Genomic DNA, 25,028 nt, shown 5'->3' on the forward strand with positions numbered 1-25,028 from the left:
TATAATTCAAACTCACATTTTATTTAACACTCTGAAATATCACACAATAGCTTTGATTGAAACAGTACAGGAATCATAATGGTGTGTTACAAAATTACATTCAGCAGCAGCATCATGTTCTCAAAGTTATTTCATAAAATTAAAGACGAGGGCTTGAACAAATAAGAGAAAAAGCTATCTAAAAAATAAACAACCCACGTTGAAGCCATCTGTCATGACTGTTAGAGAATTGTGCTTTCTGGTTTTTGAAGATATCAATGCTTTATTAACAATCAAGAAGAGCTTCAAAATTCTGGCTTATAAATACAGTGGGGAGCTGTAAATGTGCGTAGAAAATGCTTCCTCAGAAAGGGAACGTCAAAGGAAAGCCTTGTTGAAACCATGTGTCTGAACTGGCTTTAATGACTTCAGTTTTTTTCTTTTTCTCCCCCCAGTACTGGGGATAGAATCCAGGACTTTGTGTGCGCCAGGGAAGTGCTCTACCATTGAGCTATATACCTCTAGCCCTTTTTTATTTTGAGACATAGTCTCACTAATTGCCCAGGTGGGCCTCAAACTTGAGTTCCTCCTGCCTCAGCCTCCCAAATAGCTGGAAATATAGGTGTGCACCACCATGCCTGGATAGAACTTTCATTTTTGAGGAGTGGTGAAATTCAATTTTTTTGGCTAGAAAATCACCCGAAAGAGGATTATGGTGGAGGAGAAATTGTATTAAATTCCATTACTGTAGGTCCTAGCGGTACAAGCTCAAAATCTGGTCTTTTCATGAGGACCTCAGAAAAACCCAGGTCCTATTTACAATTAATTAACCCCTGTAATTTCAGGGTCAGTATCACAGTGGTCAATCACACAAACTCTCTCTAGCAAAAATTTGTGTTTGGAGCCTTAATTTAAACCACTGTTTATGTTACTTATATTGCATTCCTGAGCAGAGAATACCTTCCCTATCTACTGAGCAGCAAAGGTGACCATTAAGTAGGAACTTGTAAGAAGTCTGTAATCATAGGAATTTCCTATTAAAGTGGGAGGAGGGTGGGGAATCCCTCTGACTTTCATAATTATAGGCATTCATGACTCCACTTTTTTTTTTTTTTTTTCCCCAGTACTGGGGATTGAATCCAGATTCTCATACAAGCGAGGCAAGTGCTTTTCCACTAAGCTACATCCAGCCCTTTTTATTTTGAGACTTGCTAAGGGTCTAAGTTACACAGCTGGCCTCCAACTTATGTTACTCCTCTTTCAGCCTCCCCCTGGGATTATAGGTGTATGCCACTACCTTTGGCTCAGTGACTCAAATTTTAACTTGAAAAAGAGATTCACAGATTGGTTGGTGCTTGTCCACAGAATTCAACATTAAACTCATTTCCTGGCTACTGATTTGGTGTTTGCTCTGTAGAAGAGACTGGATTTCTCAAATTTAATCCAAAGTCACTGCCTGAAGCAAGCTTTCTATGTGAGATGGTTTCCATCAACACATGTGATCATCAGTGCTCTATCAAGGTCACAAGAGAGCATGATTGGGCTGTAACACGGGGATATCAAAATGAGAATCAGGGATAGTGCATAGTTAGTCTTCTTGGTTATCCTCAGCTCAGTGTTCCTGTGCCACCCCCACTGGGGCCTTCGGGTCTGTTGTACTCTTGTCCAGGGCAGGTTTCTTTGAGAAATCCCGTGCTCCAAAAATGGTGCTTCCTATCCGGACGTTTGTAGAGCCTACTTCAATCTATGGGAAAGAGGAGAAAGTATTGAGGATGATTTTTAAAAATAGTAAAATGCAGTTAATCTGAAACTGTGCCTCTCCTTCTGGCTCTCCAGAGGCTTCTATAAAGAACATGATAATGCAGCTATGGGGTGTGGTTCTCCCTGGGAAAGTACCAGGGAGGTGTTCAGGAAGCAAGTAATAATTTCTTGGTTTCCACAGAAGTTGGGGAGCTCGATGGCATTTAGTTCAGTGGACACCAGGGCTGTTGGATACTGGAGGTATATAGGATACAACTGTATAGTGAAGAGTTGTCTCAGTCCACATGCCTTTCCAATGTGCCATGGTCAAGTAGAAGAAAAAGCCTTACTACAATTATTAGAGCACAGAAGCTAACTGCATTTAACTTATAAACAGAAAGACTTTTTATACTGGTTTAGTATAATTTTCCAGGTATGTATTATGCTTTAATTTTTTAGAACTTTATCAAATTACTTACTATTCTTATTCATTATTATTATTATTATTTTGGTACTAGAGATTGAACCCAGATGTTTTACCACTGAGATACAACCCTAGCACTTTTATTTTTTAAGACCGGTCTTGCTAAGTAGCTTAGGGTCTTGCTAAATTGCTGAAGCTGACTTTAAACTGGTGATTCTCCTGTCTCAGCATCCAAAGTCACTGGCATGTACCACCATGACTGGCTAGTTATTTACCATTCTATAAACTCCTGTATATGTTGCCAATAAATATCCTCTATCAGTTTGTATTTACAGCTGTTGAATTCATGGTGAATCTATACATGATTAAGTATCAGATCACCTCACTAAGATTTACTGTCATGCTGGGCATGGTGGTGCTCACTTGTAATCCAGTGGCTCAGGAGGATGAGGCAGGAGGATCTTGAGTTCGAACCTAGCCTCAGCAACTTAGCAAGGCCCTAAATAACTCAGCAAGACCCTGTTTCTAAATAAAATATAAAAGGGCTGGGGATGTGTCTCAGTAATTAAGCAACCCTTTTTAAAATCCCTGGTGCGCGCGCACACACACACACACACCAAAAAAAAAAAAAAAAAAAAAGAAAAGAAAGAAAAAGAATACGTCATATATTCATGCCCTGGTGTTTACATGATGAAATGCCTTTAAAAATTAGTTAATTTCTTTCTTTTTTTGGTGTCAAAGGATTGAACCCAGGGCTTAGTGCATGCTAATGCATGTGGTCTACCACTGGGCTATCCTCCCAGCCTATAGTTTCTTATTTTCTTTTAGATTACACTCAGGGAATTATACTGAATTTTTGAAAATTAGATATTCGGCTGTACCGTCTATAAATTTTCTTAGAATAGTTGACAATCCCTGGGACTGGGTAATCTGCAAGGAGGCATTTCAAAGGTTTACCTACCAGAAACTTATTTTTGCCTCATCCTTTTGTACCCTACTCTAAAGCAGAAAAGGACACCCAGAAGGACACTTACTGCATGCTGGAAGTCCATGGACATGCCCATGCTCAGCTCAACTTGGTCAGTGGGGATGCTCAGCTTTCTACACAGCTCCTCCCGCAGGGACAGTAACACCTGACAGAGACACAAGCGTGATACCCATTTTATTCCTGCCATCTCTAATGATGTCTGAAAATAACCTGAAGATTATTTATTCTGCATAATTCTGAGGCCTGTCAAAATTGCCAGAAGTATTAGAAATGCTTTAATAAAACCCCCCACTTTCAAGAAAACTATTGGGGCTATGGATGTAGTTCAGTGGTACAGCTCTTGCAGGAGGCCTTTTGGGTATAATCCCAGAACTGCAAACAAAATAAAACAGAAAAAAAATAACAATGAAAGAAGAAAACTATCAGTCATTAGGAAGAAAAAGCTTTAAAAACTGTGTGAGCCAATTTCAAATTAGCTAGAAATGTCTGTGGTGTTTGAGAACCTACTGTTTCCTTTCCCTTATGAGAGAGTTCAGAAGAGGGTTATAATATCTACTCGGCAATATGAGGGATGTCTTTTTTTCTTTTTTCTTTCATAGCTCATAATTTTTTTTAAATTAAAGTATTACAGTTATACATAGCAGTGGTGTTCATTTCGACAAAAGTCATATACGCACGGAATTTAATTTACTCCATTTCAGTCGCCATTCAGTTTCCACTCTCTTGCATTTCCCTCCTCTCCTCCCTCCGCCTAGTTTCCCTCCTCTATTCTGATTTTCCTTATTTTTGACTGTTACTTTTTATATATGTGAAATGTCTTTGAAGTTACAACAGCTGGCCCAGGGCCTCATGCACGCTAAGCATGCACTTTACCACAGAGCTACATTCCTAACCCCAAGATCCTTCTTTTGCACATGAGTAATCCCTCACCCACCCAACTCCTGGCCCCTAGTACCTGGAAGTCGGGGTTTGGTCCTTGGCTAAGATCATGCCCAAAGCTTCCTATGGTCATCAGTCCCACGAATTCCAGGCTGGGACACTTGGTATTTATGTGTTCTACCATGGGTATTGTCTCTGAAGGTGGAAGGCCATGTTTACCTTCACAAAAAGAAACAGAAGACACATAAGCTGAAATGCCTTAAACAGCCAGAGGAGGAGGGCTCCATTTTCTTCCATCTCTTCTACCAGAGAAGGTAACTTTCAGATGAAGACCTCATGGAATACGATATCATCAAGTCCTAAGGAGCAACGTTAGGTTTGGTGTTCTGTGTTGCTCCCCTTCTAGCCAGGTTCTGAATTTCTCAAGGAAAGAGCTATAAATCGGATTCTTCTTACTCCATCTCAGAATTTTGTTATTCATTTTTTTTGTGTAGTGCTGGAGGAACCCAGGGCTTTGCACATGTTAGGTAAGAGCTCTCTGAGCTACATTCCCAGCCGTTTTCCCCCTAATACATGGTACTGGGGACTGAACCCAAAGATGATCTACCACTGAGTTACATCTTCAATCCTTCTTACTTTTTGAGACAGGGTCTTATTAAACTGCAAAGGCTAAACTCAAACTATTGGGTACTCCTGCCTTAGCCTCCAAAGTAGCTAGAATTATAGGCATGTGCCACCATGCCTGGCTTCAAACATTTATTCTTAACAAAAGATGCTTCCAACATTTTATATATATATATGTGTGTGTGTGTGTGTGTGTGTGTGTGTGTGTGTGTGTGTGTGTGTTTACTTACTTACCTACCAAAAAGTTCCTTTATTTATTTCCTTCCTTACTTACTTGTCATACTGGGGATTTTCCCTCAGAAGCACTCTACGACTGAGCTACATCCCAGCCTTTTTTTTTTTTTTTTTTTTTTTCCGTGGGTCCAGGATTAAACAAGGGGCATTCTATCAATGAACTATACCACCAGGGCCCCCCTGCCTGCCCACATTTTAAAATTTTGAGACAGTCTTGCTAAATTGTTAAGGCTGGACTCAGACACTTGTGGTCCTTCTCTAAGTCTGGTGAGTAGCTGGAATTATGGGCATGTGCCACAATGCCTGGCTTCAAACACTTATTTTTAACAAAAAACTAAGAAAGAAGACGAGTGGGGTTCTGTGCTTACAGCTTTGCATGCATCACCATATTCAATCCATGTCACATTCTCTGAAGTGGGTACTATTATGATACCATTGCCAGACAAGGAAAATGAGGTACAGGAAGGTAAAGTAATGGACATCAAATTACAAAGCTGGAAAGTGGTGATGCTCAAGCCTGTCTGATTTTAAAGGTCATGATCCTTCTCGCTATGTTAAGCTGTTATCCCAGGCCTTGTAAGATAGTCACTGACTGGTACTCATAGGGATTTTTCTTCCATTTTCTTCCAATGCAACACTAGGTAATCTTTTCAAACCCTAAAATGTATTAGACGTGTAACTCTACAATCCCTTTCAGGAGTGATGATGACCTTTGGGGACTTTCAGGAGATCAGAGTCTCAATCTCTCTCTCTCTCTCTCTCTTTTTTTTTTTGGTACTAAGGATTGAACTCAGTGGTGCTTTACCACTGAGCTATATCCCCAGTCTTTTTCATGTTTTGAGACAGGGTCTCACTAAGTTGCCCAGGCTGGGCTTGAACTTGTGATCCTCCTGCCTCAGCCTTCCAAGTTGCTGGGATTACACATGCATGTGTTACTGCACTGCACCCAGCCTCATCCTTTCTTTCTTTTTTTTTTTTGTACCAGGATTGAACCCAGGGGTGCTTAACCACTGAGCCACATCCCCAGCCCTTTTTATTTTGAGACAGGGCCTTGCTAAATTGCTGAGGCTAGTCTCTAATTTGTGATTCTCCTGGCTCAGCCTACAAGCTACTGGGATTACAAGCGTTTGCCATCCCGCCCAGCTCTGCACAATTCCTTCTTGATTCATCCTCTCTTCCCCCAAATTAAGATATAACAAACCAGGACATATTAAAGAATTATATAAGGACTGGCTTGCATATCATTATACTTCTATATCACACATATAACAACTTAGAGGCCTGTGACTTCTTTCTATAACTTTATGGGTCAGATATTTATGCTCATCATTCTCTGAGATCTTTAGTTATCTTAAGGGAGAAAAAAAATCTATAGTACAGGGATGGTAACTTACTCTCCTCTCCACTGGTGTTAATCTGGACCATAACCTTCAACCTTTCAGCAGAACCTTTCTTCTGCCAGGAACTGTTCACTTTGTCTGCTAATTTCATAGAATCCACTGTTTCCAGCATGAAGAGGTTGGGAACAGCTGTAAATGAGAAAGAGGCAAGGTAGCTAACATGCAGTAAATCTTTGAACTGCTATAGGGAAAAATATCCCAGGAAAAGAAAAAGAAATTCAAAGCTTAGTTCCACTAAGGAGATAAAAGGAGACAAACACAAGAGTTTACAAGATCTAAGTTCAAATATTAGATCATCAATGGCTCATGAGCAAAGTTGAATACGGAAAGGGAAACAGACACACTACAATCAGGAGGCATATGTACCCAGACTATTTGAGAGGCTGGTAATTTGAGAGATTCTGAATAACAGGTTTCATCTGATTAAATCTCAGTTCACACTGAGAGAAAAAGGTGTAGGTGACAAGAAAGACTAACTAGTGGAAGCCAGAATACATGATATCAATGTGTTCTTAACCCTTCTGGGATGCAGGTGTTCTTGTGTGACAGGGATATCAAAATGACCCAAACAATGAAAGCTAAGTGGTTCACTGAAGGCACTGGAGCCATCTCCTTTTTCAAAGTGTACATGAGATGAAGTATCAGCCTTGCTTGCCTCAGATAAAGATCAACAGTGACATGCAACACCAACTAGTTATTTTTTAATTTAATTTTATTTTTTGTGGTACCCAGGAGTGCTTTACCACTGAGCTAATTTTTTAAGACAGGGTCTCACAAAGTTGCCTAAACTGGCCTCAGACTTGTGATCCTCCTGACTCAGCTTCTTGAGTTTCTGGGATTATAGGTCCAGATATTTAGCATTTAACTCCCTACCCACCGTTCTGTGGATAGACCCCAGGGCCTTTGTGTACACTAGGCGGGCACTCTACCACTGAAACATACACCTAGCCCACATAATCATTTTTTTCTTTTCTTTTTTTTCCTTTTTTTTTTTTTTTTTTTTTGAGACAGGGTCTCATATTGCCCAGGTAGCATTGCCCTCTCAAGTTTCCTGCCTCAGTCTCCCAAATAGTTGGAACTACAGGTGCCTGGCCTGAATTCTTTTTTTTTTTTTGTACCAGGAACTGAACCTAGGGGTACTTAGCCATTGAGTCCCCATCCTTTTTTTTTTTTGTTGTTGTTGTTCTTGTTTTATTTTGACACAGGATCTCGATAAGTTACCTAGGGCCTCACTAATTGCTAAGGCTGACTCTGAACTCACGATTCTCCTGCCTCAGTCTCCGGAGCCGCTGGGATTATAGGTGTGCGCCACTGTGCCCAGCTTAATTATTCCTTTTTAACAGCTAATGAAATACTATTATCTCCATGTAAAGAAGGGAAAACTGAGGCAAAGAATAGTCTTTTTAAATTCAAGTTTATAAAATTAACAAATATTAGAATTGTGATTTAAATTAAGGCAAATTGACTCCCTTTTCTTTTCTTTTTGTGGTCCTGGGGATTGCTCTACCACTGGCTACTCCCTATCCCTTACCTCCATATTCCATACTCTTTTTTTCTTTAATGTTTATTTTTTATTTTTAGTACACAATATCTTCATTTTATTTTTATGTGGTGCTGAGGATCGAACCCAGTGCCTCATGCATGCCAGGCCAGTGCACTACCACTTGAGCCACATCCTGAGTCCCTCCATACTCTTTTTTAAAAAATTTATTCTTTTTAGATATACATGACTAATTCTATACTCTTAATACTGAATTTAAGCTCAGACTACTTTGCTTAAGAAAATAAATTTTAAAAAAATGACAAAGTATATGTGCTTCATTAAAAAAAAAAATCAAGCAATGTAGAAACATATGTAATAGCACCTGATGTGGTGGCATATGCCTCTAACCCCAGCTACTCAGGTGGCTGAGGCAGGAGGATGACAAGTTCAAAGCTAACCTGGGCAACTTAATAAGACCCTGTTACAAAATAAAAAATGAAAAGGGCTGGGGAGAAAAAAGAAAAAAAAAAAAAAAAAAAAGGCTGGATGGAGCTGGTGGTGGAGTACCCCTGGATTCAACAGTATCAAACAAAACAAAACAAAAGAGCAGGTGAAATAAAAGTCAAAGTCCCTCACCCTAGAAGATTCTACTGTGTTACCTTTGAGGTGAGAGTTCTTCCAGATCTATAGATGCTGGGGACTTGAGGACTGAACCCTGGGCCTCACCAATGATGTACAATGCCAGCCTCCATTAAAAAACAAACAAACAAACAAAACACCACAAATTATACTAAACACTCCATGGGTTGTCTGTTTCCATTCGTGAAATATACTGGAGATTTTTCCACATTAGTACCATAGAGCCACTGTTACTTAACAAACAAACAAACAAAAACAGCATTCCATACAACATATGATCACAATTTATATAATTATTCCTCTTTAAATGGACATATTAGGTTTTTCTTTTCTTTTACTACAAGGCTTAGATATAGAACTTGTGCACATGTATAAGTATTTCTATGAAATAAATGAGCTCTAGAATTAAAATGACTAACCAAGCAGGAAGTAATCTGTGTATGTATATGTGTGTGTGTGTGTGTGTGTGTGTGTGTGTGTGTGGTGTGTTTGGGATTTAATCCAGGGGCATTCTACCACTGAGATACATCTCCATCACCGCCCCCTCCCTTTGATTTTTCAGGATTACTTTAAAAAATCTTTTTTTTTTTTTTTTGTAGTTGTAGATGGACAGAATGCCTTTATTTTATTTGTTTATTTTAATGTGGTGCTAAGGATGGAACCCAGTGCCTCACACATGCTAGGCAAATGCTCTGCCACTGAGCTACAGTCCCAGCCCTCTCTAGCCCTTTTTATTTTGAGACAGAATCTCACTAAATTGCTGAGACTTTCTAAGTTGCCGAGGCTGACCTTAAACTTGCAATCTTCCCGCCTAAGCCCCTGAGTTGCTGGCATTATAAGCATGCAACACCATGCTGCTGCCATGATGTATCTCCAACAACAATACATTAGACCAGACAAAATGGAATACAGGAACCAGATTTGCCCTCCCATCTTTTGAAACAACAAATAGTATAAGAAACGTACATGAAATAATAGTTATAAGAACTAGATATCACATAATGAAAGACAAAAGAGAAACAAATGGAAAGAGCACCACAACTGTTCCAGCTTTCTGTCTGGAGAGAGTTTTCTAGAATATGACACTGTGAAGAGGAGCAGAGTAGAGTGTGGTGGACCCTGAGTTAAGGGAATGGAGCTGAGTACCTAGGAAGACTAAGGCAGCCATAGTTCACAGGATGGAATGACAGAGAGGAGGGAGCTGCACACAAGATGCCAGTGGTCTGAAATAGTCTCCCTTCAAGTATTCAGGTGGGCAATGATCAGGGTACTCATGTGAGGAAATTGCCCAAGGCCCAGGAAAAAATTATTTGAAAAGATAAGAAGAAACAGTGCCTGAGGTTCTCATAGGATGTGGAACTGTGCCAGTTCCCACCAATCACACTGGAAAACTCAAGATTTAGGGCAATGGTTAGAGTACAGAGGGGTCTAGCCTTAGTAGCAGGGAATAATTAACCCTAAACTAAGTTCTGCTGTAGTCACACCAACTAATTTTAAAAGCAAGACCTAAAAGTATCAAACTATTCCCAAGAAACTTAACTCTATTCTAGAAAAAGGCTTAAGAATATTAATAGGAAGATAAAAATACTACCATTCAACAAGATAAAATTCACAAAGTCTGGCTATCCAAACAAAAATTACCAGGTATGTAAGCAGCAGAAAAATATGATGCATAATGAGGAGTTATATCAATCAACTGAAACTGATTTAGAACAGACAAAAATGAAAGAATTAGTAGAAAAGGTTAGATAAACACTTATAGATGTCCCATATATTAAAAAAATAAACATGGAAGGTGTGTGTGGACACACACACACCCATATATATGTAGACTCAAACTGAACTTACTTGTTTTTTTTTGTACTGGGGATTGAATTTAGGGGTACTCAAGCACTGAGTCACATCCCCAGCCCTATTTTGTATTTTATTTAGAGACAGGGTCTCACTGAGTTGCTTAGCGCCTCATCTTTGCTGAGATTGGCTTTGAACTCTCTATCCTCCTGCCTCAGTCTCCCAAGACACTGGGATAATAGGTATGCTCGGCTCAAATTGAACTTCTAGAATGAAAACTACAAGGTATGAGATAAAAAATTCACTGATGACCAATTAGACATGGCCAAAGAAAAGATTAGTTACCTTGAAGAAATTATTTAAAATGAAATAATAATGCTCCAAACAGTCTTAAAAAATGTCTTTTTTTGGGGCTGGGGATGTGGCTCAAGCGGTAGCGCGCTCGAATGGCATGCGTGCGGCCCGGGTTCGATTCTCAGCACCACATACAAACAAAGATGTTGTGTCCGTGGAAAACTAAAAAATAAATATTAAAAATTCTCTCTCTCTCATCTCTCTCTCTCTCTCTCTCTTTAAAAAAAAAGAAAAATGTCTTTTTTTTTTTTTTTTTTTTTTGTGGTGCTGGAGATTGAATCCAGGGTTTGCACATGCTAACATGGGCTCTACTAACTGAGCTAAATCCTAAGCCTGTTTAGTAATTTTCTAAAAAATATCTAAATATGATGAAAACTATAAACACACAGATCCAAGAAATTCATCAAACCCCAAATATAAGAAATATGAAGGGCTGGGGATGTAGCTCAGTGGCAGAGCATTTGCCTAGCATGTAAGAGGTCTGGGTTCAATCACCAGAACTGCAAATGAAACATGAAGAAAATTACACTGGCACATTATAATCAAATTGCTCAAAAACAGAGATAATGAGAAAATCTTAAAACTAATCAGTAGAAGAAAGCATGTTACAAATGTAGAAACAAAGACAAGTATGACATCAGATTTCTCATTGGAAATGACGCAATGAAGAGAGGACAGGATGACATCTTTGTAGTACTAAAAGAAAAAAAATGTGTTTATCTAGAATTCAATAGTCAGAAAAATCTCTTCCAAACCAAAGATGAAGGTGTAAGAAAGTTCATGGGAAAGAATGAAGTTGGACATTTTCTTTAGACTATATACAAAAATAAACTCACACAGACCTAACATTGAGAGCTAAAATTATAAAACTATTTGAAGAAAACAGAATAAATCTTTATGATCTTGTATTAAGCAATAAATTCTCAGATATGACACCAAGTGTACGATATAATAGAAAAAAATAGATAAATCAGAGTAAACCAAAATGAAAAACTTCTGTGCTACAATGGATACCACCACTGAGGACATGAAAGACAACACAGGGAACTGGGAGAAAAGATTTGCAGACCATTTATTTGATAAGGGATTGGTTCAGAAAATATAAGAACATTTGCAACTCAGTAATAATAAAGACAAATAATTTCAACTTTAAAATGTAAAATTAAGGCTGGGGTTATAGCTCAGTGGTGGAGCGAGCTCTTGCCTAGCACATGTGAGGCACTGAGTTTGATCCTTATAGCACCACATAAAAGTAAATAAATTAAAATAAGTAAATAAATATGTTGTGTTCATCAACAACTAAAAAAAAAAAAGTGCAACCGATTCTGAAATCTTTGTAATGTTTTGAATAAAAAAATAAATAAATAAATAAACAAGGAAAAAAAAAAAAAAAAAGTGCAAATAGCCAGGTGTGGTGGTGCATGCCTATCATCCCAGCTACTTGGGAGGATAAGGTAGGAAGATTTAGAATTTGAGGCCACCCTGGACAACATAACAAGACTCTGTCTTAAACTTAAAAAGCACGAAGGAGTTGAATAGATATTTCTCCAAAGAATATATACAAATATACAAATGATCAATAAGCACAGGAAACAATACTCAATATCATTAGCCATTAGGTAAATGAAAATCAAAATCACTACGCAAAAAAAAATTACCATTTCATATTTTATGATTCCATAGTTCCTTTGTTGACTTATAGCAATAACTCTTGTGTATGTGTGTGTGTGTGTATTTGTGGGTAGTACTGGGGACTGAATCCTGGTCCTTCCATATGCCCGGCAAGCATTTTACCACTGAACTAACAGCCCTAGCCCTTTTAAGAAATTTTGACAGGTCTCTCACTAAGTTGCTCAGATTGGCCTTGAATGTGTGATCCTTCTGCCTCAGCCTCTGTGTGTGCCAGTGTGCTTGGCAATGGCAATAACTCTTTATTAAGTGATTTTATTAGTTGCTTTAGGGTTTAACAGTTCACCTTCAAGGGGTATATCATTTCACATACAGTTCAAAAACTTTACAACACTGTATTTTTGTTTCTCTCCTTTTTTAAAAAAATATTTATTTCTTTTAGTTATAGTTGGACACAACACCTTTATTTCACTTGTTTATTTTTGTATGTGGTGCTGAGGATCGAACCCAGGGTCTTGCGTGTGTGAGGCAAGCGCTCTACCACAGCCCTCTCCTTCTATTCTTAATGTCATTGTTGTTATGCATTTTGCTTTCACATGTGATAAACCCCAGAATACATATTTTTGTTTATATGACAACATATTATAATAATAGAATAATAGAAAAAATTAGGTAGATGGTAGCCTCTGTCCAGCGCAGGCTACTGAACCGGGGTCGCTGGAGTAAATTTGGGGTGACACAAAAAGATCACACAGACATGGAAATACCTTTTTCTGGGCGTCAGGACAGCTTTCCTGTCTCACAGCCTCAAGCTCCCGCAAAGTGGGGCAAGAGAAAAACACAAGAGGCTGGTGTGAGAGAGGGGGCACGTTCTGAGGTTCGGCTTTTATTTCTGAGGGGAGCTAATCCATGGAACACTCTATCCAAATAAGGGCAAAAGGGTAGGATTACAACAAACAGGTGGGTGTAATTCAACCCCATTGGGTGATGCCCACTCCCAGAGATGCACCTTTCTAATCTAAGTGGGAGATAAAGTCCACTTGCATTGCAGAGTACAATACCAGTCCAGTACCTCTTTACTCAGGACTCAAAAGTGTGTGCATAGCTCCTGTTCAGGGTGTCCCTGACAGTAGATAAATTTGATAAATCTCTAGCTAGATGGGATTAGTGGGAAAGTGAGAAGATACAAATTACCAATATCAGGAAGGAGAGAGTTGACCTTACCAGAGATTCTAAAGATATTAAAAGGATAATATAAAAATATTACAAGCCAGGTACAGTGGTGTACATTTGTATCCCAGCAACAAAGAATAAACTGATAAATTGGACTTCATCAAATTAAAACTGTTTTTCAAAAGACACTGTTAAGAGAATAAAAAGACGAGCCATAGACTGGAGGAAAATATTTGCAAAGCACATATCTGATAAAGGACTTACATTCAGTACAAAGAACTCTCTAGTTTCAATAGTAATAGTACAATCCAATTAACGAATGGGCAAAAGAGGATTGGGGATATAGCTCAGTAGTAGATATGTGTTTGCCAGGAATATGTAAGGTTCAGGGTTCAATCCCCAGCAACAGGAAAAAAAAAAAAAAAAAAGAAAAGAAAAACAATGGGCAAAAGACTTAAGACACCTGAAAATATATAGACATCAAAGATGGTAAACAGGTGAAAAGACCAAATGGTGCTGGGAAAACTGGAAATCCATATGCAACAAAATGAAACTGAATCCCCTCCTCTCACCATGCACAAAAGTTAACTCAAAATGGATCAAGGACCTTGATATCAAATCAGAGACTATGCGTCTGATAGAAGAAAAGGTTGGCTCCGATCTACATATTGTGGGGTTGGGCTCCAAATTCCTCAATAGGACACCCATAGCACAAGAGTTAATAACAAGAATCAACAAATGGGACTTACTTAAACTAAAAAGTTTTTTCTCAGCAAGAGAAACAATAAGAGAGGTAAACAGGGAGCCTACATTATGGGAACAAATTTTTACTCCTCACACTTCAGATAGAGCCCTAATATCCAGAGTATACAAAGATCTCAAAAAATTAAACAATAAGAAAACAAATAACCCAATCAACAAATGGGCCAAAGACCTGAACAGACACTTCTCAGAGGAGGACATACAATCAATCAACAAGTACATGAAAAAATGCTCACCATCTCTAGCAGTCAGAGAAATGCAAATCAAAACCACCCTAAGATACCATCTCACTCCAGTAAGATTGGCAGCCATTATGAAGTCAAACAACAACAAGTGCTGGCGAGAATGTGGGGAAAAGGGTACTCTTGTACATTGCTGGTGGGACTGCAAATTGGTGCGGCCAATATGGAAAGCAGTATGGAGATTCCTAGGAAAGCTGGGAATGGAACCACCATTTGACCCAGCTATTGTCCTTCTCGGACTATTCCCTGAAGACCTTAAAAGAGCGTACTACAGGGATACTGCCACATCGATATTCATAGCAGCACAATTCACAATAGCTAGACTGTGGAACCAACCCCGATGCCCCTCAATAGATGAATGGATAAAAAAAATGTGGCATTTATACACAATGGAGTACTACGCAGCACTAAGAAATGACAAAATCATGGAATTTGCAGGGAAATGGATGGCATTAGAGCAGATTATGCTAAGTGAAGCTAGCCAATCAATCCCTAAAAAACAAATGCCAAATGTCTTCTTTGATATAATGAGAGCAACTAAGAACAGAGCAGGGAGGAAGAGCAGGAGGAAAAGATTAACATTAAACAGAGTCATGAGATGGGAGGGAAAGAGAGAGAAAAGGGAAATTGCATGGAAATGGAAGGAGACCCTCATTGTTATACAAAATTACATATAGAGGTAGCAGAATACAACAGTTACTAATATGGTATTATGTAAAAATGTGGATGTGTAACTGATGTGATTCTGCAATCTTTGTAATGTTTTGAATAACCAATAAAAAAAAATTAAAAAAAAAAAACAGGTGAAAAGATGTTCAACATCACTAGCCATTAGATAAATGCAAAGACTTGACCCCATATCTTCTTCTTCTTCTTCTTTTTTTTTTTTTGTAATAGGGACTGAACTGAGAGGTTACCATTGAACTACATCTTCAGTCCTTTATTTTATTTTTTGAAGGGGGTACTGGGGATTTAAACCAGGGGTGCTTTATCACTAAACTACATCCCTAGCCCTTTTTATTTTTTATTTTGAAACAAGGTCCTGCTAAGTTGCTTAGGGCCTTGCTAAGTTACTGAGGCTGGCCCTGAACTTGTGATCCTCCCACCTCAGCCTTTCATTGCTGGGATTATAGGCATGCACTATCAAACTGGTCACATACCTATTAGAATGGCTAAAAGTAAAGGACTGGGGCTAGAGATGTAGCTCAGTGGTAGAGTGCTTGCATAGCATGTTCAAAGCTAGGTTTGATCTCCACAACTACAAAAAAGGACTGATCATATACTGTTATCAAGAACTTCAACAATGCTGGTGGAAATTTAAAGTGGCACAACCATTTTGGAAAACAGCTGGCAGTTTCTTAAAATTTAAAGATTGCTGGGTGCAGTGGCATGTGTCTGTAACCCCAGCACTTGGGAGGCTGAGTCAGGAGGATCACAAATTTGAGGCCAGGCTCAGCAACTCAGCAAGATCTTCAGCAACTCTGTGAGATCTTATCTGAACTGTCTGAAAAAAAAAAAAAAATAGAAGGACTGGGGATGTAGTTTAGTGGTAAAGCTTCTTTGGGTTCAATCCCCAGTACCCCCCCACTCCTCCCAAAAAAAGGTAGAAATAAAAGAGCAGTACAGAGTTTAGACCTCAGTGCTAAAGAGAAAAAAAAAAGTTACACATCAGACATACACTATGTGAATCAGTCATTCTACTTTTAAGTATTTTACTCCAATGGAGAAGAAAATATATGTCCATACAAAGACTTGTACATGAATGTTCACAGCAACTCTCTTGTAACAGATAAAAATTACAAGCAAGTCAAATTTTTGACAGATCCATGTATAAAGAAATTGTGACATATTTTTACAATGGAATAAAATAAAGAGGAGCAAACTGCTAAACACATGCACGAACATGATGAATCTCAAATTTATTATGCTGAATGACAAATAAGAGTATATACTTTGATTGTTTACGTAAAACTATAAAAATGTGAATTAGTCTACAGTGATAAAGCAGGTAAGAGGCACTTGAGCAAGAGAAATGGGGAGGAGCAAGAAGGGAAGGATCACAAAGAGACAGGGGGAAACCTTTGGGGGAAATGGATATGTTGATTTTTTAATTGCGACGGTTTCACAGATATAAACTTATGCCCAAACTTATCGAATTGTACACTTTAAATATGTGCAATTTATCATAAGTCAATTATACTTTTATTAATTATATTTTAATAAAGCTGTTAAAAAATAGTTTAGTTTTGATACCTTGAGAGAAATTCAGTTCCTCAAGATCTCCATCTGTCACTATCATATAGTTAAAACCTTTCTATAGTTAAATTTTTTTTTTTTTTTTTTTTGGTGCTGGGGATTAAACCCAGGAGTTTGTGCATGCTAGGCAAGTGCGCTACCACTGAAGTATAACCCTCAACCCTGAAGTTAATTTTTTTTTGTACCAGGGATTGAATTCAAGGGTGCTTAACTATAGATCCACACCCTCAGGCTTTTAAAAATATTTTATTTAGAGACAGGGTCTCATTAAGTTGCTTTAGGGCCTAAGTTGCTGAGGCTGGTTTTGAACTTGCGATCCTCCTGCCTCAACCTCTCAAACCACTGGGATAACAGGTGTGGCCACTGCACCTGGCCCCTATAGTTAATTCTTAATTTTACTTTTCTAAATATTATTTAAAAAATTCCACAATACACATGGTGAATTGGGTATGCTCTAGTAAGTTGCTCTCTTACACAGAAGGTAGCCTAAGCCATATGATGTTGCAGTAGTTTTGTTTTCATATTTAGAGTTTCATCTTACCCATCAATTTGTTGACGTTTTGTTTCTGTAGGTGGCCAATGAAATGCCATTTGATCTCAGGACACGAAGACAGAATCTGAAGTGAAAAAGATAACCATGTTTGACTCATGTTTTATGGAGGCCTCTCCAGTTCAAATAATTTGCACACTTCTAGTGACCTTTCAATCTGCTCTGTCCCTTAAATGTAATAAACTGCTATTCCCATCTCTTAATGAGGCAAAAGGAAACTTAAAAGAAAAATCTAAGGCTTCTACTGTGTGCCTTCCTTGTTCCCATCTACTTTCCTCATCTTTTAGATATTACCCTTTAAGGATGAACTGATATAAGCTTTCAAGTCTCAAAAGGACAGAGGATTACAGCAAACTCTTAAAAATCATCATTTCTTTCCAGACACGGTGGTGCACACCTGCAATTCCAGAAAACCAGGAGGCTGAGGCAGGAAGACTGCAAGTTTGAGTCCAGCCTCAGTAGTATCATGAGACTTTGTCTCAAAAAAAAAAAAATAAAACGGATTAGGGATGTAGTTGAGTATAAAATGCAATGAAGTACCCCTGGTTTTAAGCCCTAGTACCAAAACCAAAACAACAACAAAAATACCACTTCCAAATGGCCACAAAAGAGAGAACAATAGTGTGAATAAAGACAGAAAAATCTGAGTATTTGGGACAGAAGGCAGAAATGAACTAAAATTTTTTACTTCAGCTCAATTTCCTGCTCAACCATGAACAGGGAGTCTAATTTTCAATTAAAGGGTCAAGACTCAGATACAAACAGGAGACTTCTGATATCCACTTACTTTAGGATTTGATGCTTTTTCTAGAAGTTCCTGAACCTAAAGGGTAAAAACAGAACATCAGAAGCCTGGCAATCATGACTCTTTCAAAGGCTCTCCGGGAGAGGGTTCTTACATAGTTCTCTCCAAAAGTGCGCTGGCCATGACCATAGGCCTCAATCACCATATCTGCTGGTTTGGTTTTGCTGACTGCTACTAGCCGGGGCTGGATGGCTGGGAGATCCTGCCAAGAGATAAAGCATCACATGAGTGAACATTTGGGAAAATTATCCCAGTTAAGTCCTGTAGGATGCATTCAGTAGAACAATCGGCATAGATATCAACTGGGCATTTGGTAAGATACATTTTTCTGATATTTCAGGGAGATTAGTATCAAAGAATAGTGAATTGCCAGGTTTCGTTCTCGACTGAAACTCAGGGATCACTCCAGGGAAACTGGGCTAATTGGGTTGCGTGAAATAACCACACAAGAGACACAAATACCTTTTTCTTTTTGGGTTGCTGTGACAGCTCCTCTGATCTTAAGGATCCACAGAAAGAGACAGAGAGAGAAAGTGGGAGAGAGAGGGAGAGAGAGAGAGAGAGAGAGAGAGAGAGAGAGAGAGCAAGCGCTTTTATTGAGGAGAAGCTATTCAAATGAGGCAAGGGGTCAGGTTTCAGGGGGCTGAGTCCAGCTTCATGATGTCTGCTGTCAGCAGGTTGACTGACACCTGGGTAGGCCACACTCAAGGGCACAGTAAGAGAAGGGGACACACACAAGGCACTTCCCTGGAAGATTTTATCCTAAACAGGGCAAGGGATTATATTACAAAGGAACAGGTGAGTGTAGCTTCACCCATAGGTCTATAGCAAGACACACCCATGCATGAGACACCATCCCTCAAACCCAAAAAGGGTGGGGAAAGCTTTGCCACATTCTGCGACTGAGCGCCTCAGCATCCAGCCAGGGAGTGTGACTCAGTCACGTGCAAGGTTGGTCTCCCACAGTGAATAATGTATTTTGAGACAGGGACTCATTAAACTGCCCAGGCTAACCTTGAATTTGCAATCTTCCTACCTCAGCCTTCCAAGTAGCTGGGATTATAGGTGTGTATCACAGTACCTGGTTCATAAATTTGTTTTATATTCCTGGTTTCTCAACTTAGTGTTAACTACCTTAATAACTAGCAAAAGATATTTCTCTCAGGGGAGCTAGACAAGTTAAAGCAATATTTCCTTAAAGTGCAGTCTTTGATCAACTGCATTAGTATCACCAGGATCCCACTGAGATCTACTGAATTTGAATCTCTGGGGCTGGGTTCTGAGAATCTCCCTTTGGTTTTGTTTTATGGTTTTCTTTTTTTTTTTTTTTGGTGTCACGGATCAAACGCAGCACCTTCTAGATGTCAGACAAGTACTCTGCCACTGAGCTATACCCCCGACCCTCAGAATCTTTATTTTTATTTTTTTTGGTACCAGGGATTGAACTCAAGGGCCCTTAACCACTGAGCCACAACTCCAGCCCTTTTTCTTTTGAGACAGGGTTTTGCTAAGTTGCTTAGTGCCTTGCCAATTGCTGAGGCTGGCTTTGAACCTGCGATCTTCTTGCCTTAGCCTTCTGAGCTTCTGGGATTACAGGCATGCCCACCATGTCTGGAAAGAATCTCCTTTCCAATAAGCTCTCCAGTGATTCTCATGTACATCAATGTTGGAGACCACTGAGTCTGGCTAAAGGAAGTTTCATGGAGACTTAAGAATCACTTCATGGGGTCGGGAGTGTAGTCAGTGGTACAGCACTTCCTGGCACTGGGTTTCCAGCACCGCAAAAAGGAAAGAAACAACAAAAAAACAAAAAGTCACTTCACTAAAGGGAGGCTTGGTCCTTGTCCATGGTGACATTCCAATAACGGGGGACAAGGTTTTGAGAAAAAGGATAAAGTTTTCCCAATTTGCTAGCACACGAGAAAAGCAGCAGACTAAGCTCATAAAGGCTGTGTGCAATTCTAACTGCCAGGGGAACAGAGGGTTTTTAAAAGGGGAATACAAGGACTGTGCTGCAAGCATTATGATCAGTAAATATAACAAATGTCCAACTTGTGTCCCTGAGAGAGCCATTGCTCGGGTTTCCAGGTCTGGAATTTCTTCATACTTGTGGGCATGATAGCTTAACCCGAGACAGGAAAAATGTTAGTCATTTCCTCCACAATTAGAGAGGGGATACAGTTTTGGAAACTGACTCTAGCCCTGGTAAAATTATTTTATTTTTTCTTCAAAGAACAATAATATTTATTGGGGAACAGCAGAGCACTACAAGGGTAATATGTGTGCCTTACAGTAAACTATGGGTGTATTAAAGGAGGTCGAGGCAAAGGAAAGTGTTTCTTTTGGGTAGGGGAGGTACTAGAGATTTAACCTAAGGGTGTTTTACCACTGAGCTACATCCAAAGCCCATTTTTATTTTTCATTTTGAGACAAGTTCTCAATAAATTGCTGAAGGCCTCATTAAGTTGTTGAGGCTGGCCTTGAACTTTTGATCCCCCTATCTTGGCCTCCCAAGTCCCTGGGACTATAGGCGTGCACCATTGAGTCTAGCTAAAGGGAAGTTTTAAAAGACAAAAATGAAGATTACATCAGATATTTTGAAACAATTATCTTTCGTCACAATGATTAATAACAAGAATGGTGTCATTCTGAGGTTGAACACATAGCTTTTGGGCAGATGTCTTTGTAGAAATACTCCCCCGCCCCCTGCCCAGTACTGGGGATTGAACCCAGGGATGTTCTACCACTGAGCACATCTCCAGCCCTTTTTGTTTTTATTTTATTTTGAGACAGGGTCTCACTAATTTGCTGGGGCTGGCCTTTAACTTGTGATCCTTTTACCTCAGCCTTAGGAGGCACTGGGATGACAGGCATGCACCACTACTCCTGACTAGGGAGCACTTTTTGTATAAGGATATGGTGGCCTTTTTAAGCTTGTGGTTCTTTCATGGTAGGTGAAATTAGATGATTATGCATAAGAACCATTCTAAGGTTCCAGATTAACTTCTAGATTTTTGGTGTTTTTTAAAAATGTCTTAATTAGTGCATTTTAGTTATACATACAAGTGGGATTGATTTTGACATAATCATACATACATGGAATATAATTTGTTCTGTTTCAGTCCCCAGTGATTCCTCTTCCCCTAATCTTCTCCCTCCCTTTTCTTCCCCTTCATCTCCTCTACTGTTTTTTCTTCTTCCTTCTATTTATTTACTTAGGTATTGGGGATTGAACCCAGAGGTGTTTTACCACTTAGCCACATCCTCAACCTTTTAAAAAAACATTTTTTTTTAAATTTTAATTTTTGTATTTGGAGACAGGGCTGTTCTAAGTTGCTTAGGGCTTCACTAATTTGCTGAGGCTGGCACTGAACTTATGATCCTCCTGTCTCAGCCACCCAAGTTGCTGGGCTTACAGGCATGGGCCACTGTGTCCAACCTATTTATTTTTTTGAAAAGAAGAGTGACTTATTGGCTGCAAGCTGGGGAAGTAAAACTGGCTCCAACAAGCCTGGACTCAGTCTCCCTGCTGCTCACTGGGATACCTATTTATTAATTGGTGCTTTATAGATTGATACAGAGATAGAATTCACTATAGTACATTCAGATATGTACACAGCATAATTTTGTCAATTGCATTCTTCAGTTCTTCCCTTTTCCTGTCCCTCTTCCTCCCTCTCAATACCCTTCCTTTACTATACTTTCTGCTGTTTTTATGGGATCTGCCTGCCCTCCTTTCCCTTATTTTGCTCTAGCTTCTGCATATGAGAGAAAACTTATTTGATCCTTGACTTTCTGAGTCTGGCTTATTTCACTTAGCATGATGTTCTCTAGCTCCATTCATTTACCAGCAAATGCCATAATTTCGTTCTTCTTTACAGCTGGGTAAAACTCTATTGTGTATACATGCTATATTTTCTATATCCATTCATCTGTTGATGGATGCCTGGGCTGGTTCTATAACTTGATTATTGTGAATTGCAATGATAAAAACATTTATGTGACCATATCATTAGAGTATGCTGATTTTAGTTCTTTGAGAAAAATAACAAAGAGTGGGATAGCTAGATCATCACATGGTGGTGCTATTCCTAGTTTTTTGAGGAATCTCCATACTGCTTCCCAAAATGGTTGTGTTAATTTACATTTCTACCAACAATGTAGGACTGTACCTTTTTTCCCCACATCCTCGACCTGGTCTAATTATTAATATTGCCCCATTTATTCTAAAAGTGGTCTGATTAGGTCTATGTCCAAACCACCTGTGAACATGCCTATCTCCTCCAAAAGTAGCCTGAATGGATGATGATATGTAATTTATTGTTCAATCTAAGACTCTGCCACCCAGTGGCAGAACTGAGACTGGAACACAAACAATTCTGGACTCAGGTGTAGACCTATCTGACCTATTCCTATACCAATTACATAAAGAGCACTGCTTCCCTGTATATTCTGCTGCAACAAATCCACACAGAAGCAATCAGAGAAGAGACTGATTAATCCATATAGGTCAGTCTTCATGTTCCTCACTCAACCTGGGATTTTCATAGAATCACAGTATTCTCAAAGACATGTAGGAGTCCGGTTGAATGTAAAAAGTCTCATTTTTCTTCTTTCTTAGGAAGACCATCAGTTTTGTAGGAGACCATGTCAAAATTCCTAGGATCATGCTGATGAATGAATAGTTTTCAGAGGGAAAAGTGGAATAGGCAGCCCATCTACCTGACAGAGACCCTGGGATAACCTCCCAAAGTGATGTTTATTAGGGGAAAACCTAGATTTTTTTTTTTCTTGGAGAATCACTGATAATCATAAAATATTAATGCCAAGAAGAAGCTTAGAGCTTTCAGAGTTCATTCTGTTGCTGTACAGAAGAGGAAACAGAGCGCCAGAGTAGTTAAATGATTTGTTCCCGGTAGCATCTAATTAGTAGTTAAGGAAAGACTGGAATACAGGTCTTCTGTCTTCTTGCCAGCCTTCCGAGTTCTGAAACCATAAACACTTTATCAGAGAGGCCTTTATCCTTTGGATTCAGGATAAAGGTATCATTGATACTATTCAGCTTATCTTGCACAGAGATGAGCAGTACTGATCCTGGATGCCCAAGAGGCAACAAAATATATAGGTAGGAAAACAAAAACAAAAACAAAAACAAAAAACCAACAACACACTCCTTTTACACTGCTTGGGATGGCTTCCTCCTGCTCCAGACTCACAAATGCAGTTCTGGTGCCTGCAAAGTCGGGCCAATCCACCACCACGTTAGTTGGCCAGGGGAGGAAACGACATTCACTGAGCACCTACTAGCTGTCAGACACTGCCACACACGTGATCTCGGGTGATGAGGCTCCTTTGCATGCTGTGGTATCACACACTTCTCATGCAGCCTGTGTGTAGGCACGGGCCTGCCCCTCCTCTTACAAGACCCCTACACCAAGCAATGGAAAATGGCCCCGACATCTGGAGACCAGTCATTTTTACTGTGTGGTGGGTAATTTTTGAACCGACAAAGCCAATCTCTGGGGAACCTAACAGACACAACTCGAGGTCACGGAGGAGATTCTTCACTAGCCTTTCTGGGGCTCCGCAGTCCTCGCTCACGCTTCGCCTGCGGGTCCCGCCCCTCGGGGAGACACTTCTGCGTCACCGTGACGACCTAGTCCCACGCAGGTGTCCCCCTCCTCAGAGGCCGCCCATCGTTCCCCCACATGCCCTTTCCTCACCCTCGGCCGCCTCGCCACAGCCTGCTGCACGCGCTCGTTCACTGCCCGCAATGCGAACTCGACTCCCAGCTCTGCGGACATGCTGCCAGCTCTCCACATTCCCCGGGGACAGACGCAGAGCCCCAGACCCTCGGAATCCAGGGGCTGGGACCACCTTCCGGTCCCGCCCAGCTCCCGCCCTGAGACCCAATCACAGTTCTCCACCAAGTCGTCTTACCCAATCGACACGCGGCAGCGCGGGGCGGGCACAAGGCGGACGGCCCGCCCCCCGCAGTGGCCATCTTGGGGAGGTCGCTGGCGGGCCTGGCGGGGGAAGCCTGGAGGGGAGCTGGGTCCCCCAGCCGCGGGGTGCCGAGGCCGCCGCGGGGTGCCGGAGGCCTCCGCCGCGAGTCCTCGGGTACCCGGTCTGCAGTCTTCTCCTTCCTGCCACTCCCTACCCCCAAGGGACTTCTTTGAGGCAAACTCCGCAGCACGTTCTCTGGGTCCTCTTCCCTTAAATGCATTACAAGGTTTGCCCGTTTCTATAAACTGAAATTCTAGGCGAAGTGACCAGGATTAGATACTACTAGAGCAGAGATATAGCTTTTAATATATTGGATGGTTTTGGTGAGAAACCCTTAATAGATATAAAAGAACACTCCAAAGACAAGGCACGATTCAAATGTATGGTTATTTTTGTCATCCTGTAAACCAGTGCTTGCTTATAGAAATATGTGGTTCACACAGAAATCAAGAATTTCCCATGTGCTTATAAAAAATAAACCAATTAAATTATATATTTATTTAACCCAATATATCCAAAGTAAGATTGCAACATGCAAACAATGAAGCAGGCTGCAGTGACGCAGACCCATAATCCCAGAGACACCAGAGGCTAAAACAGGAGGACCCCAAGTTCAAGGTCAACCCCCGCAATTTAGTGAGACCCTGTTTTAAAGATTAATAAGGGTTGGGGATGTAGCTCAGTGGTAGAGTGCCCCTAGATTCAATCCCCAGTACAAAACAAAAACCAAAAGAGCAGCTTTAACTCTTGGAAAAATAAAAATTAGTTAGTATTTGAAATCTAGTGTATAGTTTTGACTTACAGCCTGCTTCACTTTGGGCTATCTATAACACAAGTGGTCAGGGGCTGTATAGGCTTGTGCTGCTTGTCACACTTGTCAAAGGAGAGGACAGACAGGTTTAGGCCAACAAGAATGAGCTCAGCACACAGTCCAGTTCTTCAGTCTCCTGTTTGTCCAGTTCTCTGGCAAATAAGGTCCTAAATTTGATGAGCTAGATAAACACCACACAGTCCGATGGTAAAATAGTAGGTACTATGGCAAGTAGAAAGAGATTGCTTTTATGGAAAGC

At 40.0% G+C, this 25,028-nt stretch overlaps 1 protein-coding gene across 2 annotated transcripts; it reads right to left on the reverse strand.

Moving 5' to 3' along the window:
* On the reverse strand, positions 1-23,851 carry Plpbp (pyridoxal phosphate binding protein). 2 transcript variants are annotated; one of them, XM_076852491.1, is made up of 8 exons: positions 23,676-23,851; positions 18,047-18,154; positions 17,935-17,970; positions 17,139-17,214; positions 6,263-6,397; positions 4,087-4,229; positions 3,178-3,276; positions 1-1,723 (listed from the first exon to the last, which is right to left on the reverse strand). In XM_076852491.1, exons 1-8 carry the CDS (start codon positions 23,772-23,774, stop codon positions 1,592-1,594), a joined length of 828 nt encoding a protein of 275 aa, XP_076708606.1. In that variant the 5' UTR covers positions 23,775-23,851; the 3' UTR covers positions 1-1,591. The 2 variants fall into 2 exon arrangements, with proteins under 2 accessions (XP_076708606.1, XP_076708605.1); XM_076852490.1 differs by lacking the exons at positions 3,178-3,276; positions 4,087-4,229 and having other exon boundaries at positions 1,642-1,723; positions 23,676-23,835.
* Between the last annotated feature and the right edge of the window lie 1,177 nt (positions 23,852-25,028).

Source organism: Callospermophilus lateralis, chromosome 4 (assembly GCF_048772815.1).
Source record: "Callospermophilus lateralis isolate mCalLat2 chromosome 4, mCalLat2.hap1, whole genome shotgun sequence".
In the NCBI taxonomy this organism is placed as follows: domain Eukaryota; kingdom Metazoa; phylum Chordata; class Mammalia; order Rodentia; family Sciuridae; genus Callospermophilus; species Callospermophilus lateralis.